General features: G+C 34.1%; 1 protein-coding gene across 5 annotated transcripts in view; it reads right to left on the reverse strand.

The window, feature by feature from the left end:
- Window positions 1-18,152, reverse strand: part of Mpp7 (MAGUK p55 scaffold protein 7) — a 259,878-nt gene that overhangs the window by 183,839 nt on the left and 57,887 nt on the right. For 3 of the 5 annotated variants that reach the window (XM_026410608.2, XM_026410606.2, XM_077802561.1), the window contains one exon: window positions 13,187-13,347. In XM_026410608.2, coding sequence (XP_026266393.2) covers window positions 13,187-13,223 — 37 coding nt within the window. In that variant the 5' untranslated portion in view covers window positions 13,224-13,347. The remainder of the gene's footprint in view (window positions 1-13,186; window positions 13,348-18,152) is intronic. The other 2 variants (XM_026410607.2, XM_077802562.1) reach the window with 1 other exon arrangement.

Below are 18,152 nucleotides of genomic sequence, written 5' to 3' on the forward strand. Positions count from 1 at the left end.
AAAAATACAGAAGCACGAGCAAGAAAATTTTTTCCAGTTCCAGAAAATTGCTTCTGTAAAAATACAATATTCTGTTCAGGACAGTAGTAGTTCCTAAGAGAATAAATGGCTCAGAATATGATGAAAGTGTTCCCACAGCGAACAATTCACTCTTCTTGCAGATTCCAGATGCTCAACATTCCTGACATCAGAATGGAAAAATTTACTGGTCGTCTAGAGAAATTCAATATCACCATTCTTGTCATATCCTTCATAGCTTCATTATTAGAACAAGTCTGGGGAAGCTATAAACCTATGTTAAATGATAAAAAATATGTCCTCTGTGTTCAATCATATTTGATAGTTAAGCAACCAAAACATTTAAAAAATCATATAGGAAAAGACTTGATAAAACAAAAATAAGTATTTATTTGTTTTTTTTTCCTTCGTTTTTGATATGTGCATTCTGTATAGTATAGACAGGCAATGGACCAAAACGTTTTACTATAACCTAGGGCTAATAAACACTAAAGAACATATATCGACGCCCAGAACAACACTATTAAATTTTATTATATTAATAAAATGGGATACACCAAGCTTTAAATTTTCCACTTTGTCAAAGGTAAAATAATCAGCACTATTTAGTGCCATTCATAACAGGCCTCAATTTTTCTCATTTAAAGTTGTGTTTTATTTCCATAAGTACCTGTAAGACTAAAAGACTTTAATTCAACCCTGACACAAGCAATCTCTTTCTTACACAATCCCTCTATTCTGAATAACCTAGTAAAGCATCTGGCAGGCTAAGTTTTTAAATACACAAAACTGTCTAAATAATTATAATATTGCAGTTTGCTCAATAACAATTCATCTAATTGCCTTAACATCTATAAAATCAGGCTGAGTTAACTGAGGGCAAGTGCATACATATACCTGTACTTTCATTTTTTGAAGCTATCCCTAAGTGAGAAATGGTTCCAATTTGTAATTAACTTAGTGCCAGTTGTCTGTAGCTTTGCATAGTATTCTGTACTACCAAAATAAATATGTAGTTTGATTTTAGCATTACTCACCCAAAAGATAAAGGAATAATGAAATGCAAATTACTTCTAAACCTCACACAGATTATGGCCTATAGCTATCCTGTATTTAGATTACCAGTTATAGGGCAAACCAGGATAGAATAGTTTGCAATAAAAGCTAAGGCACTATACATGCTTCATGGTAGTTATAGTATGACAGGAATTGTTTCAATTAATTTGATATTTATTGTGTATTTAGAATTTACCAATACCACTAGTTAGACCAAACTGGACAGTGAATCTGAATTGTACCTGATACTGCAGGATAGCAATCTAAATCTGACACCTCATCATATTACTGTGCCTCTTTTCAGTGTATGAAATGGTAAAAGATCAACAAACATTAACCTTAATCAGGAAGATAAGTAATAGCAAGAGAAAGTGAGGAAGTGAAAAGCAGTATGCTGGTTGTACAGAATAATGTAACAGAAAGAGAGGTAGGCTATGGAGTAGTGGAAACAGAGAGAGAGAGGCTTTTTATACTAAGACTATTAAAATAACCAACACACAGGGCTGGGGATATAGCTCAGTTGGTAGAGTGCTTGCCTCACGTGTACAGGGCCCTGGGTTCAATCCCTAGCACCACAAAAAATAAAATAACAGACAAAAAAAGAATGAAAAAGTATATAGCTTCTAAAAATGTCCATCACATGGCTAACCTGCAATAAACAGACCTGTTGCCAGCAACCTTATCCTATGTTCTTAGAGGCCTATTAATAAGCACTGAAGTGAAAGAAAAGCTCCTAGCAAAGCTCCTAGCAAAGCTCCATGCATCCAAGTATCTTAAATGGCCTTCTCTTCAAGCGAATATCCTTTACAATGCCCCCAAGGACAATTGGTTACACAAGAATGTAATGAGTGAAATCTTCAACAATCTTAATTATCTAAAAGATGCAAAAGCCCACTTTTAATGAGGAAAAGGTGTAACAGGTTAGAGAACTCCCAACTAATAATAACTAAGGTACTTCCTTATATGGATTTTAATAACAAGTTATCTAAACTATAAATTATTTTATTTAGTTGAAAGTAACAAGTTGGTGGTTCACCTCTAACAAACAAGTACCAAGTTAAATGCTTTCTTTCAACCACACTCAAGTCTTCTCTAAACAGATGACCTTTTGCTTGCAATAGTATTTATGACTATTCAGGGTAACTTCTCCCTGGCCAAATGACCAAAAGACTAACCTGGAAAATCTGCTGAAACAAAAAAATTTTACTGACAAACAGACTGAGGATACATAAAGAACTGAATAAAAAATAAGGTAGAATTACAAATCAGTTCAGTACTGGGGAAATGTTCTTCTGAGAGTACTGAACTTTAGGATTACCATTTCAATAAAAGTGAAATCCAATAAACTAGATGCCTTTATAATAAAGCCCATCCCTACTAATCTCATAGGATCCAAATCATTTTATGAAAATTCAACCAAAAAGGCAGGTGCTAGAGTAAAAACCCTCTCCAGATATTTGCAGGGGTGATTTTCCACAATCTCTAACTTGATAAGAAGAAATGAGGGGAAGACATAGACTTTATCCTAACCCTTATCTTAAAACGTGTTCACTTGAGCTTCCTGAACAATCTTAAAAATCTAGGTGATTCCAGAGGCTGGCAACGTGGTTTAGTGGTACAGCACTTGCCTAGTATGCTTGAGGTCTGCTGTTAAATCCCAGCACTGCCAAAAAAAAAAAAAAAAAGAAAGAAAGAAACCAGGATATTCAAATCACTCTGTCAGACAGAAAAGAAGTTTAATATTTAATGTGAGTGTTGGCAAATATTTTCATATTTTTTTATTTTTTATTATTGATTGATTGATTGACTTATGATGCTGAGAATTAAACTCAGGGCCTCATGCATGCTCAGCGTACATGTAAATATTTTAAAATGTTTATTAAAATTTTCAATAGCTCTATAATAACTATTTAATTATATCTTAATAGAATAAAATTGTCTTCTAGGTTTAATCTCCATTTTTAGCGGAATTGTTTACCATGAACCCCTAAATTTCACTTCTAAAAGAAATTATATCTTTTGAGTGACAGATATAAACTCACTGAAAAAGTTCATATCACCAAAGAGCAAAGATCATTTTAATATTGAAACATTATATATCAACAGGAATCTGAAATCTACCAAGACAATCCTTTATATATTTGGACCCTGAAACCATCACAAACTCTTTCTGGAACACTAATATTTAATATTATGCTGAGAAAGAAAGAAAATATTGTTGTGACAATGAAGCCTACTATAATACAAAACCTAGCAATTTAGCAATTTTAGTATTATGCAGAAGTGTATATGGAAAATTTTGCTATAAAAATAGTTTCCCAATATAACTATTTATTTCATAAGACCACAAAATTTAATTTAATTGACACTCTCTTTCATTTAAATGACACTTTTAATAGCATTTTTTCCTGAGCAATAAACTGCTAAGGAAGAAAAGATGGGCATTTTTCAAATTGCTCACTGGGTTCCAAGCCTCTGGGGGAACTGTGCAAGAAATTAGATTGACTCTTGTTCCTTGAGGTGTGGCCTGTAGAACATTAGAGGGTCCCAGTGGTCTTTCAAGTGGTCCTCAGCCCATTTCTATTGGTAATTTAGCACCATCGAAGGAAAAAAAATCAGTAATATTTTGTTATGGTCAAATTTACAACAAAATTATGACTTTAGCAAAAATCTGTTCATTCTCGTTACATGAGGCTGTACAAGGATGTAAGGGTGGGTAAGCCATCTGGCTGGAACGGCTCTCAGCCACTGATCATCAAGGCTGATCTGGCTCACATGGCTGGCTAGATGATGTCCCCCTCCCCTCTCATGGATCCATATATATTACTCATCAAAGCTGTACGTTCAAAGAGAATGACCTTCCCAGGTAAAAAAGAGGGTGTTTCTTTGGGTATCAGTGAACTAGGGTTTGCACTCCCTGCTAGAAGCTCCAGTCAAGCTCTCAAGGCCATACACAAACTGCAGAGTTTAGGCTTATCTGTGCTCATTTAGTCAACTTCCACTGGTATTTGCTTACTGCCATTGTGTTTGGAAAAATAATATTTTACGCAATTGCAATTATACATATTCCATTGACTAAAATAGATCAAATACTTAGAATTAGTTCATAGAAGCATCAATATATTGACTAAAAATAGTAATGCTAATAGAGTTTCCCAAATGCTAATGTGCATACTGTTTGTTGTTTACAGAGAAAACCTAACAGGCAGCTACATGCCTGGCATTCCTGTTTTGGAAGGAAACTGTGAAAAATATAAATATGATCAAGTCAAATTAGCAGAAGATAATTCTTTCTGGGAACTAATAAAAAAAAAAAAAAAAGCACACCAAGCTCAGAGTTGCTTTTCCACAATGAAATAAACAAATTATCAAGGGGAAAGAAGGATCATATGAGGCTTTTTAAAAATGAAAAATGACAACACCATATTTTCATGACATTGACAATAAAAATAAAAGCATATTCTTACTCTTTCAAATGGCTTCCTTTAGTGGCAAATCTCTGTGACATATCAAGTCCCTTCAATAATTTGAAATTAACATAAAAGCATCATGATTTTGAAATTGGAAGTAAGGTTAAGATTAACTAATCAGACTCATGGATGGTACAAACAACTTAAATATTGGCTATACACTTTTAGGAAATCTAAACAGAATTTCTTACAAATATATCTATTACTAAAAATTAAAAATACTGGCATATAAAAGAGATCAGATGTAGCTCAAAATTAATAAAATGGAAGAAAGATGAATATGGTGGGAAGAAGCTGAAAAGACAACAAAGGATTTGGAACATTACATAAACTTAGTAGATAAAGCAACAGCAGGATTTGACAGGATTGACCCCAACTCTGAAAGAAGTTCTAGGAAAATGCTGTCAAACAGCATCATATGCTCTAGAAATTTTTTTCATGAAAGGAGGAGTTAATCTATAAAGCAAACTTAGCTGTTGTTTTATTTTAAGAAAGTACCACAGCCACCTCAAACTTCTGCATCAACACCTGATGAGGCAGCTGCCATCAACTCTAAGGTAAGATCTTCCATCAGCAAAAAGAATACAACTCTCCAAAGGCTCAAATAATTGTTAGCAATTTTTAGCAATAAAATATTTCTAATTAAGGTATGTACATTGGCCTTTTTTAGACATAATGCACACTTAAGAGACCACAATATGGAGCAAACATTACCTTTATATGCACTGGGAAACCAAAAATTTTGTGACTCACTCTATTGAGATATTTGCTCTAATGCAGTCTGGAACCAAATCCACAATATCTCCAAGGTATACCTATACAAAAACATCTGAATGACTTAATCAACAAGTTTGATATATGAGACACATACAGGAATACAACTACCGTTAAACACATACATATAGAATACTTATTAAAACTCACCATGCATCAAACCACAAAGTAAGCCTAAAGAAGCTTCAAAGGACTAAAATAAAGCAAATTCAGCTTTCTGAAAATATTTTAAAATGATAAAACAAAATCTGGGGATGAATAGTTTTAAAGGTGAACATTAAAGAAAAAAAAAGGCAGACTGAACAGTTGTGAACAAAGTCAATTAGTAAATCCCAAAATTTTCTCTCTCAAAAGACTGAAAAAACGAACAAAATTAAGCAGCAGGGAAGAGAGAGCAAAATTACCAAAATCAGGACCAAATAAGAAGAAACTGATACAGAAACTGCAAACATAAAATGATATTCTGAGCAATTTTATTTCACAACAAAGTTGAAAATTTTTATGAAATGGCCTGTCTTTGAAAAAGGTAACTCACCAAAAACTGACACAAGAAGAAATAGAAAGATTTAAGGATATTCTTAATACCTTTAAAATAAATGAATTGTTTATTAAAAATCTTATTGAAAAAAAATTCCCAGAACCAAGTGGCCTAACAGGTAAGTCCAACTCATGTAAAAGTTAGTTTCAGTGTTTCACAATCTTTTCCACAAGACGAAAAGAAAAGACTCCACCCATTGCTGGCATGGCTTTATAAAAATGTGATAAAAGAATGAGAAAGGAAATTACAGGCTAAACTTGCAAATACAGATTTTTAAAAATCTGAACAAAATATGAGCAAACCAAATCAAGAAGTATATAAAAAGGACAATAAATTATGACCAATTTAAGTCTGTCTCAAAAAAACAAGTTGGTTTAATGTTCAAAAAATCAATATAATTTGCTACGTTAAAAAAATTAACAGGAAACCAATCACAGGATCACTAACGTAAATAAATGAAAAGCAAAATTCAATAGCTAATCATTTTTTTAAAATGTTGCAAGCTAGAAATCAAAGGAAACTTCCTTAAAAAGGATACACAGGACTTTCACGTTTTGTCTCAGAGGAGGACAAAGTGGAACCTTCTTCAAGTGTCCCAAATCTGAGTTGATCTTATACCTTCAACCCAAAAAAAGATCAGAATGGTATGACTGAGGTGCACTCAGACTCCTGGTTCTGTCTCCAAGAGAGTTTGATGATACTGTCAAGGCCAGTGGTAAGTGAAGGATCTTAGGATCACAGTGAAACTATCCTTTCAGAATAGTCCGATATTGAGATTGTACCTATTATTGCCTCTGCCTTGATCATCAATGCCCTCCAGGAACCACCAAGAGACAGAAAGAAGCAGAAAAACAAGTGGAAATATCCCCTTTGATGAGACTGACTGTCAACACTGCCAGCATACAACACCAATCTTTACCCAGAGAACTCCTGGACCCATTAAAAAGACCCTGGGGACTGCCCAAGTCTGTGGGCTCAATGTTGGTGGCCACCATCTCATGACATAGTAAATGACATCAACAGTGGTGCAATGGAATGCTCAGCTAGTTAGGAAGTACAAAGGAACACACTGCAATAAAGGATCATATGACAACAAGAAACGGGGAGGAGGATATACAAGAAGAAAAAAAAAAAACAGAACATTGACAAAGAAATGCTGAAATTATTCTTTTGAGATATAAAACTAAAAACAATGATGCACACTCTTACCACTAACACCACTGTCATGAAGGTCCCAGATGCTGCCATTGCTGGCAAAAAGGAAAGGCCAGTCTTTATAAGAAGTCACCATGAAGCACGTGGATAGCTGTATGGAAAAATTATCCTACCTCACACTAAAATCAATTCTAAAGTCTTAAAACTAATATACAGAGGGAGAAAGCAATAACTCCATGATCTTAAGAAAATATTGCATGCATAAAATATAGGAATCACTAATGCTAAAGGAAAATGGTACCCAACTACATTGAAATTAATAACTTCTGGGCATGGAAGTCAGGGAAGACAGCATAAAGAGTGAGAAGACAAGCCACAAAAGAATACATAAAGGCTGGTGGTATTTGAGGGAATCTAATTAAGGATGAGTTGCCATTGAAGATAAATTTAATTTGGGTTTAGTGGGAATGTAATTATGTAGTGGGCTTAGTTACATAGTTCCTTAGTGCTGTATATGTTTAACTTATTGTTAGCTATCCAGTGGAAAAAGATTTTGAGGGTTACTACAGCAGCCCACTGTGCTGACTAAGTTGGCTTCATAACACAGGATGCGGGTCCAGAGTTATGTACTATTACATGACCATGTTCTGTAGCCCCCAGCACCAGAAGTATGCGGGTAATTTGAAGTGTACCAAGCCAAAAGGCAGTTTGTAAAGCTTGTATCAATCATTGAAGTTTTATTATAAAATTGTATGCTGAGGAATCTATTCTCATTTAGAGCTCGTCAAAACAAATTCTCTTCTGTCAGGAATATATTCAATAATGCACCATTGATCATTTTTAAATTGGGTATCATGCAAAGAAAACTTTAATCAGAATTTCTATGTGAAGTTGAATGCAGTTTACCTCCAAACTATCAAGAGTAAAATAATAAATAAGGATTGAATTGCTTTTCTTTCTTAAAGACCATATTATATATGAAGAAGTGATCAAAGAGCAGACAGCCAGAAAATATAAAAGTGTCAAGCAGTTAATTAATAAAAAGATTATGGTCTTTCATGGGTTTTAAAATAATCATATGTATTTACTTGTAATATTTATAATTTGGTATAATTTTTCTCATTCTAAATAAATACTTTCAGCCTAAGAAAATTTACATAGCTTAATTCCATTTATAAAGTTCAACAATGAGCAAAATTAAACCATACTGCCCAGGAATCATAAGCTATGCACATTATGCATAGTGTGGAGTAGGAATCTTTTCCATTTTCCCTGTCCATCTCAAAGGAGGTCACCACTTAGAAGCAGTTGCTTTCAAGGTGTTCAATTTCTTAACCTAGGTGGTGGCCACATGGATGTTATGAACACTTTTAAAACTGCACTTGTAAAACTTTTACATACGTTTCTGTACATATATTATATTTCACATTATATGTTTATACAAATCATATTTAATGAAATTATAAAACTAAAACTAACATGGGTGTTATGTGGGAAAGAAATTATTCCATAAGATTTTTTTAAAGTATGGCACCGTTACAGGAATAAAAATAATATCAACTCTCTAGTCGATGAAAGCTATTTCCCATGGGTTAACAACTCTGATATTGCTAGATATGTAAACTGGACTTGAACTTAAAATTAAGTAGACTTGTGATGAATATAAGGGGCAAGTTTTTTAACTGCTACAGAAGGAATTTATAGATAAGCAAGAGAAAAATGCTAGAATGATCCATTTGCTAGTAGATCAGAGTTGGAGTCTTCAGTCTGAATTTATATTAGCTTAATATAGCTATAGCTGATTACACATAGAGATGTTCATATATAGATGCAGAAATTTCTATACTATCTTTGTAAATTTTCTATAACTCTAAAATTACTATAAAATTGGTTTATTAAAAATTTCTTAAGATATTGGCCTTCTATTAATTTACTTATTAAATTTATTTATTAACTGTACATAAAAAGTGGGATTCGTTATGATATATTCATACATATATTATGCTTATAGTTTAGTCAATTCTACTCTTTCACCCCCTTTCCATTCCTCCTCGCTCCCTCTTTGATTCCCTTCTTTGACTCTACAGGGATAAGTGGAGGGAAGAAGAGAGGCAAAAGGGAGATACCAGGGAAAGAAATGGAGCACATTATATTATATGCATGTATGAATACATCACAATGAACCCCACTATCACCTATAACTATAATGCATTAACAAAGCAAAGCAAAGATGCCTTAAGATAAAATCAGTAGACCATTATAGTCAAGAAAGAGAACCCAGATCGAACGTGATGTTGATATGTGAGAGAGGAGCTACTACAAATTTATGTGAAAAGAATACTGAATAATTGATTCTGGGACTACTGACAATCCATGAGAAAATAAAATTAGAATTAAGATTATATTAAATAATTGTCTCCATGCAGTTGGATTAAAATTCCAAATGTATAAAAACCACTTGCCATATACAAAATGTATAACCTAGGGCTGTGGCTGTGGCTCCGTGGTAGGGTGCTTGCCTAGCATGTGTGAGGCACTGAGTTCAAATTACTAGAAGAATATGTATATGATCTTTGGACAGGAAAGGCCTACCTAGGCAAAAGAATTTAAAAAAAACTAAAGACTGACTTGACTACATTAAAATTTCCAACTCTATGAAAGAAATTATACTATCTCAGGGGCAAAAAAGGACAAACATTTGGCCAGAAGAAATGGTGTACCATCTATGAGAACCAAAGAATATGTAAAATAAAAGTGAACAAGTTCTGCCAATAAATTAGAAAATGATAAGCAAACACCAAGATGGTGAAAGAATTTTAATATCTAAATCACTGTTTAGGTCAGCTTTTTTGATGCTGTGACTAAAAAGTCCTGACCAAAACAATTTTAGAAGAGGAAAAGTTTATTGGGAGGCTCATGGTTTCAGAGATCTAGTCCACAGAAGGCTGGTTCCATTCCCTGCAGCTTAAGGTGAGGCAGAACATCATGGTGGAAGAGTGTGGCAGAGTGAAGCGGCTCACATAATGATCAGGAAGGAAAAAGAGAGACAGCTTGCCATATACAAAATATATAACCTAGGGCTCAGTGGTAGGGTGCTTGCCTGGCATGTGTGAGGCACCGAGTTCAATTCTCAGCACCACATATAAATAAATAAAAGCTCATCAACAACTAATAAAATATTTTAAAATATATATATTAAAAAAAACAAAGACATGCCCCCCAAAGACCCACGTCTTCCAGCCACATCCTACCCTGCACCACTTATCACTCAGTTAATCCCTATCAGGGGATTAATTCACTGATTGGATTAAGGCTCTCATAACCAAATCATTTCACCTCTGAATGTTCTTGCATTGTTTTACACTTGAGCCTTTGGGGGATATCTCACATCTAAACCATAAAATCACAGAGGAATGAACAGGTATTTTCATTTGTTAAAATCCTCAATGTCAGTAGTAATGTACCTTTAACAGTTAAAATACTGTTTTTACCATTAGGTGGTAAAAATTATAGAGGCTGAATATTAGCAAGAATGTGGGAGAAAGGAACTTTAATGCACTGTCCATAAATCATTAACTCAAATGGAGGACGATTTGATGGTACAATTTGATGGTATCGTTAAACGTGCACATCTTTTCTCCCAAAATATTTACAAAAGAAGCAGAACCAGGGTTTCATTAATAGTAGTATGGTCCACTACTTTGTGACACTGTGAGAAACTATGGACTAGTTCAAAAGAATGAGGTAGATATATAGATGTGTACAGGAATAGATACATAGATAAATATACATAAACACACACACTTTTACAGTGACTATACACCATGGAAGTACCTCTCCAAGACATACTGCTTGATACAGAAAATAATTTAACAAGCCATGGCACATAAAAAATCCATGACTTTAAAAAATTCAGAACAATGTATTTACGTACACTCATATCTAATTAATTTTTTGTTAGTTCGTGGTTTTGCTGGTGATGGGGATCAAGTGCAGGGCTTTCTGCATGCTAACATGTGCTCTACCACTGAGCCACATCCAAAAGATGTGTTTAATGCATAGAAAATTCTTGGAAGCTTCTATCAAAATGACGAAGAGACTGAGGAAAAGTAGTTATTACCATGTTGTACTTGTATAATTAATTCTTTCTTCTTAGTGAAATAAGCAGGAAGGGGAAGAGTGAGGAGTGAGTGGTAAAAGTGTTACATCGAAAGCGTCTTCCCAAATAAGTACTGAGAGGTTGGGGCACGCTGTTCCTTGGGTGCTCTTCTGTCAGTTATACTCTGTTCTCCTGGAGACCTGATGAGGGTCAACATCAACCATATTGCTAAGCAACAGGGCTTATGGTAAAAATGACCCCAGATGGCCAAGTGCATCTGGACAAGGAGGACCTATGAGGGAACTACAAACATCTGATGAGAATACCACACTTAAGTGCTCTCTTAAGTGCAGTAACCTTCTGTGCCTGATTCCAACCCTACTGGGACATAGATCAAAAAATACCATAAAACAGAATGTCAATCGGATGGTACGTTAGATACGCACTAAGTGAGATGGCTATGTGTGGAAAAGCTCTTTGTAAATACTAAGTAGTCTGTGCCATTTTTCATGACTGACACCTAAACTGCCTAATAAATCATAAATACACCTTTTTAATCATGTTTTGAGTTATATGTAGGCAAACACACTTTGCATTCAGTTAAAATAACACTTTTTTTGATGAACAGCAGGGCATAAAACACAACTATAGTAAATTTATGGTTCAAATAAATTTTCTCTATAATTCTGAAACTACTACGGAAAGTTTAAATCATTCATTTTTATATAGAAGAACACAAATGTGAGAATATATAACAACTAAAAAGGAAAAAATTCCAAAGGAGCTGTTTTCCAAATTAATATCTTGACAAAGAAATATTTTATATGACTTAACAATCAAAATTTCTTCCTGACAAAAGCTAGTGTAAATCTCATTGGGGGGGGGGATTCTTAATAGATAAAGATGAGACAAAACTTTCCAAACTGTAAGTATGGAAATGCCAGAAAATAGCAAAGAATGATATCTGCAAACTGTGCAAATAAAAATGCCAGTGTAACATAATAACAACACAAAATTACATTTGTAACTCAGCTGTTTCTGAAGATAAAGAGCAAATGATTGGAATGGTATAGGCTGAAATAGCTATGTCAGCTGGTTGGAAAATAGGACCAGTAGGACCAAATTCAGCACAGCCAGTGTGACAGAGAGGAAATGTTTTTAGTCACAGTATGCCACCACTTCTTTCAAGGGGTCTTCAAAATGCAAAGCAGAGCCATGTGCACTTTTTTTTTTTTTTTTTTTTTTTGGTTGTGGGGTTGGGAGGCAGGGAGGATACTGAGGATCTAACCCAGTGTCTCACACATGCTAAGCAAACACTCTATGCCTGAGTATGCCCCCCGTCTCCCAGACACACATCCTTATAGGCATCCAGGGGCAAAAGCACCAAATCTGAGGAATACCAGGACCTTCAAGGTCCACCCCCACTGCATTCCCTAAATTAGATCAGAAAGGGGAAATTTTACAGACACATGTGAGATATTTTTTCTTTTCTTAGAAATATTCACTCTATGCCTCTGTAAATCTTAGAACTGATAAGATGAAATGTGTTTATGAGTTTTAATTGAATCCCTCAATGACATCTATCAATTTAGAGATAGGCATCACGTCTGGAAGAAAATAGAGGAATGGAATAGAGAGGATGGTTTTTTTTGTTTTTTTTTTTTTAAAGAAAAAGTAAAAGTGAGAGGTCTGAAGCAAAGGCAGCAAAAAGTTTATTAAATCTGTGTGAAGGGCAATACAGGTAGATAATCATGGTATTTGCCAGAATTTTCTGTATATTTAAAATACTTCATTTTTAAAAATCAAATGCACAGCACTACTCCAAAAGCAAGACAATGGGAGAACACGGACACAGACCACCACAGGGCACCACAACCTGGACAGAGAAGCAGCCAGAGAGAGGCCTCCAGTAGCTTGTCTACCAAGGACACGTCTAAGTTGGTTTCATGCCCCTCGTGTTGGTCGCAGAGAAACAGGCATGAGCTGTTGGTGCTTTCTTATAGCAATGCTGCCTCTCACCACAAACAAGATTGAAGTAAGGGTGGAAGAAAATCTGCCCCTCTTGGCTTGGCATACCTGTGTCACTAGCAGATCCTGTGGACAGGGCTGGCATGATGCAGGCTGCAGGTGAGGAAACACCCTCCACACACTCACGCCTCAGAAAGCCACGGGGAGCTCCAGTTCAACCGCCTGCAGCCACGCTGTCGCCCAGGATTTATATGTTGTGTGAGCCCTTTCTAGAAAGAAAAGAAACGTTTAGATATTAAAAAAAAAAAAAAGAATATCATTAAAAGGCAACATTCAAAAACTAATTCTAAATTCTTATTACCACACACTACCAACGAGATCACAAGAATTCTAACAGAATTTCTTCTACAGACAACATGCAGTTATTCAGTGAGAAAGCTTCTGATTCTGATGTGCAATTTCTAATTGAAAACATGAATGCGCTTCACGCATGTACCAAGGCTTCCTTAAAGATTTTTACATTTGGTCTGGGGGCCGCTGATGAGACAGATGGAGAACTTTAAGAAGTTTCTGTAAGTCGATGCCATTCTAAATAAAATTCCTTTCCTCTGTTATCATAATTCAAGCTATAATTCTTAAACGCATAACCAAGACCATATGAATTGTCAGCAACCTATAACTAATTATATTTTTTAAAAAGCTCATTCTAATATGATGACTGCAAAGTTTTCTAACTGAGGTCTTGCAAAGAACCTTGAAAGCCTTTTTTTTTTGTTACTAAAATTGAAGCAAGAAATTATTATAGATTTCCAAAGTGTTAGTAATTTAAACTAAACTTAATGATCCAAGCTAATAAGTAAATTCTTTTAGTAAAAACTAGGTTTTGATGTATCTTGGAAAATGTCAACTTTTTTTTCCCAATAATTATCCTAAGTTTATCCCAAAATAGGCAGTATAGAGTTTGGTTTAATCTCTAATCCTGCTAGCTCTGTGATTTTGCACAAGTTTTTAATCTTATCAAATAAGCCTTAATTTCCTTACAAATGAGGAATTATCGTCCTCATAGAACTGTTGATAATTGAATATGCTAAGACATACAACATAGTGTTTCACACACTGTAAACAAACAATAAATGTAATATGTCCACAGCTTTTTTTTAAATTCAGGTAATCTAATTATAAAATTCAAACATAAAAGAAAGTAGCAAGATTAAATTTACACTGACCTAACACCTAGAAGGAGGCCATGTGGTTTAAATTTGGATCACTGCTGCCTAATAACGGAAAATACACTCCATTTACACTTTTGTAGAACTCAGAACTAACTACACAATGCACTTATATTCGTTTTTAAATGCTTTTTCCCCAAATCTCTATAACAAAGTCAGTCATTTGAAAGCATATTTTAACATATACAAGGACAACAGGAAAAACAGACACTGTAAACACTGGGAAAAACTGGCTCACTTTAATTCCTAAAACCTTTTAAAATTGCTGATTCATATTACAGAATAAAGAAAATGAGTTTGCCAAATTTTACTTGAAAAAAATCCAACTGTAAAAATCCCATTAAAGCCTTCCAAATTAACTTTTTAATTGCCAAAGTGAAACTCACTATAAAAAAATTCACCAAATAGTCTTTCTTAGACTAAACTATCTGCTGTGATGTCTTGAAATCTGCTTCATATAACAAAGATTCATGTAGTTAAAACATGCACACAAATTCATACAAAGATGAGTGCTAATTAAAAATATGAGGGCAGTTATTTTAAATACCAAATGAAAATATAAATCACTAAACTAAAAATTTTAAATGAGAGAAAAAAGACAAAGCAAGGTTTCATTAATGCTCAGCTCAGAAGATATTTTCCCAATGATTTTAAAAAGCAACTTTGCTTTGGTTGCATAAATTATTCTAATCAGGACTAAGATTCAACTACATGAAAATATTCCTTATATAAAGCAAGGGTAGAAATGAAATAATTCATACACAAAGCAAGTCCCAAAAAGACTACATATAATTTAAAGAAAGCAATCAATTAATGGACTTTTATTTGCTTAAAGGAAAAAGAAATTTAAAACAGTTAAAATTTGAAAAGCATACGCACATACATTTCTATCATTAGAGCAATATGTATGTATGTACATTGGCAGGCATTTATTATATGTGCATATGTGTCTAATTTAAGCTCTTTATGCCTTGAGAAAAGCCATAATTTGTATGGTATAGATTGCCACTGTGAGTATAGAAATGGGTATATAATATACAATCAATACTATACAACCTACAGTTTTCTTAATGGCCTAAAGAATTTATAATATTTTGCTTTTATAATCCATATATATCATATAAACTAAAGTGCTTTTATCAAATAATTAAAATGTGAACAGTGGGGAACATTTCATTGCATTAACACTAAAGAAAATCTTACAATCCACACCAAAACATCTCTTTGAGCAGATACTGACACATGTGAAAGAACTTAATCTCTCTCATTTTTTTCATAATGAACATTCAGGGTAAATTTTTCCAAATCTGTGTATTTACTACACTTTAATTATCATCTAAGTATATATACTGCCAAGTAATTATCTTCTCAGAACATACATGTAGATTTTTTAAATGGTTTGATAGAATCCTAATCAGCAAAATACTTAACATTTTGTAGAACAGAGTTGCGATTGCCGGGTTTAACTTTCAAATTGAGTTAAATTTTTGTGTAACAATGTTATTTTCTTTGGCTAAATTTATTGAAAATGCTTTGGAATTTGTCAGAACCTAGCCATAATTATTACTGACTGTTGTATGGAATCGATTTACTACAATACAAAAATACCAGCTGTTACAGTATGTCCTGAGAGGGATTACTGAATATTCTTAAATTGAAGTTCAATCCATCATTCCATAAAAAAGAGAAAGACTCAAAGCCAGGAACATAACAGCTGTATCAAGTGCACCTGAAGCATTTACAATACCCAACAGAACTATTACAACCCTCCTTTTAAAAGGCTTATTTTTGAAATTTCATTATTCCAGTTGTACCTTGCCTCTATATATCACACTGTATCAGGTTCTTCTGGCATTGATCACGTGGAAACAGTGAACTATGTGAAGGTCTATGAGCTTTCAATGTTCAAATTTCTACTGTCCCTGGCTAACCCTCAATGCTCCTGTGCCACTCATGACACCTAGTGGCCAACTACAGAAGTGCAGGTATCTGGAGCAGGAAGTGGTTTGCGTTTTCAGTAATTCAAGAATTTATTTCATTCCATCCAGTGACATAGTCATTTGCAATTTTTTCATTAATGTGAACACACACAGTTAATGAATACGAATAATAAATTGAAAAACCTCCAAGCATGTTCCCTCTCAATTGGGGAGGGGGTGTTCAAGAATATGAAAACTTTTAATTAAATGTCATCACAAATAACCTCTTTAAGAATTATATTAAGGGAGGGGAGGGGAGGGGAGGGGGGATAGTAGAGGATAGGAAAGGCAGCAGAATACAACAGACACTAGTATGCAATATGTAAATCAATGGATGTGTAACCGATGTGATTCTGCAATCTGTATACGGGGTAAAAATGGGAGTTCATAACCCATTTGAATCAAAGTGTGAAATATGATATATCAAGAACTATGTAATGTTTTGAACAACCAACAATAAAAATTTTTAAAAAAAGAATTATATTAAGAGGCTATCACTTCACAAGACAACAACAATACTCAGTAATCCAACTGCAGATTTTATCACAAGGTGAAAGTACTCTAGAGTTACATTTTTAAACAGCAATAAAATAACACAACAAAATATAAATCTATTATCACAAATTTTTTCTTGAAAGTTCAATTTGAAAGATTCATTAGCTATATTTTCTAATGCAAGAGCAGACTGACATCTGTTAACTTTACTTGATGCTTCATAAATTCTATCTGTAAGAATATGAAGGAAGCAACATATAACCAAGTGACATAAATCTGCTTACATGAAATGGTATTTATAGCTGATACACTAGTGCTTCTCAAGGTATGGTAGACTCCAAGACTTTCCAGAGGGCTTCTTGAGGTCAAATTATTTCTAGAAATATAGTGAGATGTTATCTGCCTTTTGCACTGTCAATGTGTGCACCAATGGTGAAAAGTGATAGTGGTGAGACCACTGGCACCTCAGCATGAATGAATACAGTGGCACAGAACTGAAGCTATTCATGGTTCACTTCCCAGTACCGGAGGGGTAGCACAGGTGGGAAGGGAAGAGGAAAAGGGTTTGCTGTAGATTATCCTTAATGGAGTAATGAAAATTAAAAATTAATGGACTCTTAACTTCTTTTTAATATTCTCTGTGATGAAATGGAAAGTACACATAAAGTGCTATTGCTGGAAATAAAGCAAAGGCTATCTCAAGAAACATCTGTGTGATGATTTCAGTTGTAAACTAACTAGTCACTTGTTTCATGGGTGCCATTTTTAAAAGATCTAATGAATGCTAAACCTTAGTAATTGGGCATTTGACAGACATTTTCTTGAACATGAAAGAAATGATTCTGTAACTTCAAAGAAACTAGCAGTATGTGTTGCTAATGATAAAACGTGAGCTTCCAAGCAAAAATTTTATAAAGCTTGCATCTACCAGAGATGGCCCTCTCTTTGCATGGTATGTACCAAGTTAACCAAAACAAATGCAAAATATAGGTAAATGAGTCTCCACTTTGCCTGGTTCTATCAGTGTTTCAAAATCACAGGCTTTTCTGAGAAAATCAGTGGTGGTAGTAAAACCAATGTGATTTTTTTTTTTTTTTTTTGGTACTGCGGCAACATTTGGAAGACCTATATAACTCAGTGAACTTATATTTTCCTGTTTTCCAGTAACACACTAGAAAATCATTCATGAATAAATTTATGTAAAGCACAAGATAGATTTAAAGTTCCAACACAATAAGTTTATGGTGTTTTCCAGTTCTACACTGCAGCTTACCGTGCCACATGCCGTTTTTTGGTGTAATAGAAAAATATATCCACAATTGACTGAAGAGGCTACCAAAATGATCCTACAGTTCTGAGTTAGGTTGGCTT

The sequence above is a fragment of the Urocitellus parryii genome, chromosome 9 (genome assembly GCF_045843805.1).
Source record: "Urocitellus parryii isolate mUroPar1 chromosome 9, mUroPar1.hap1, whole genome shotgun sequence".
NCBI lineage: Eukaryota > Metazoa > Chordata > Mammalia > Rodentia > Sciuridae > Urocitellus > Urocitellus parryii.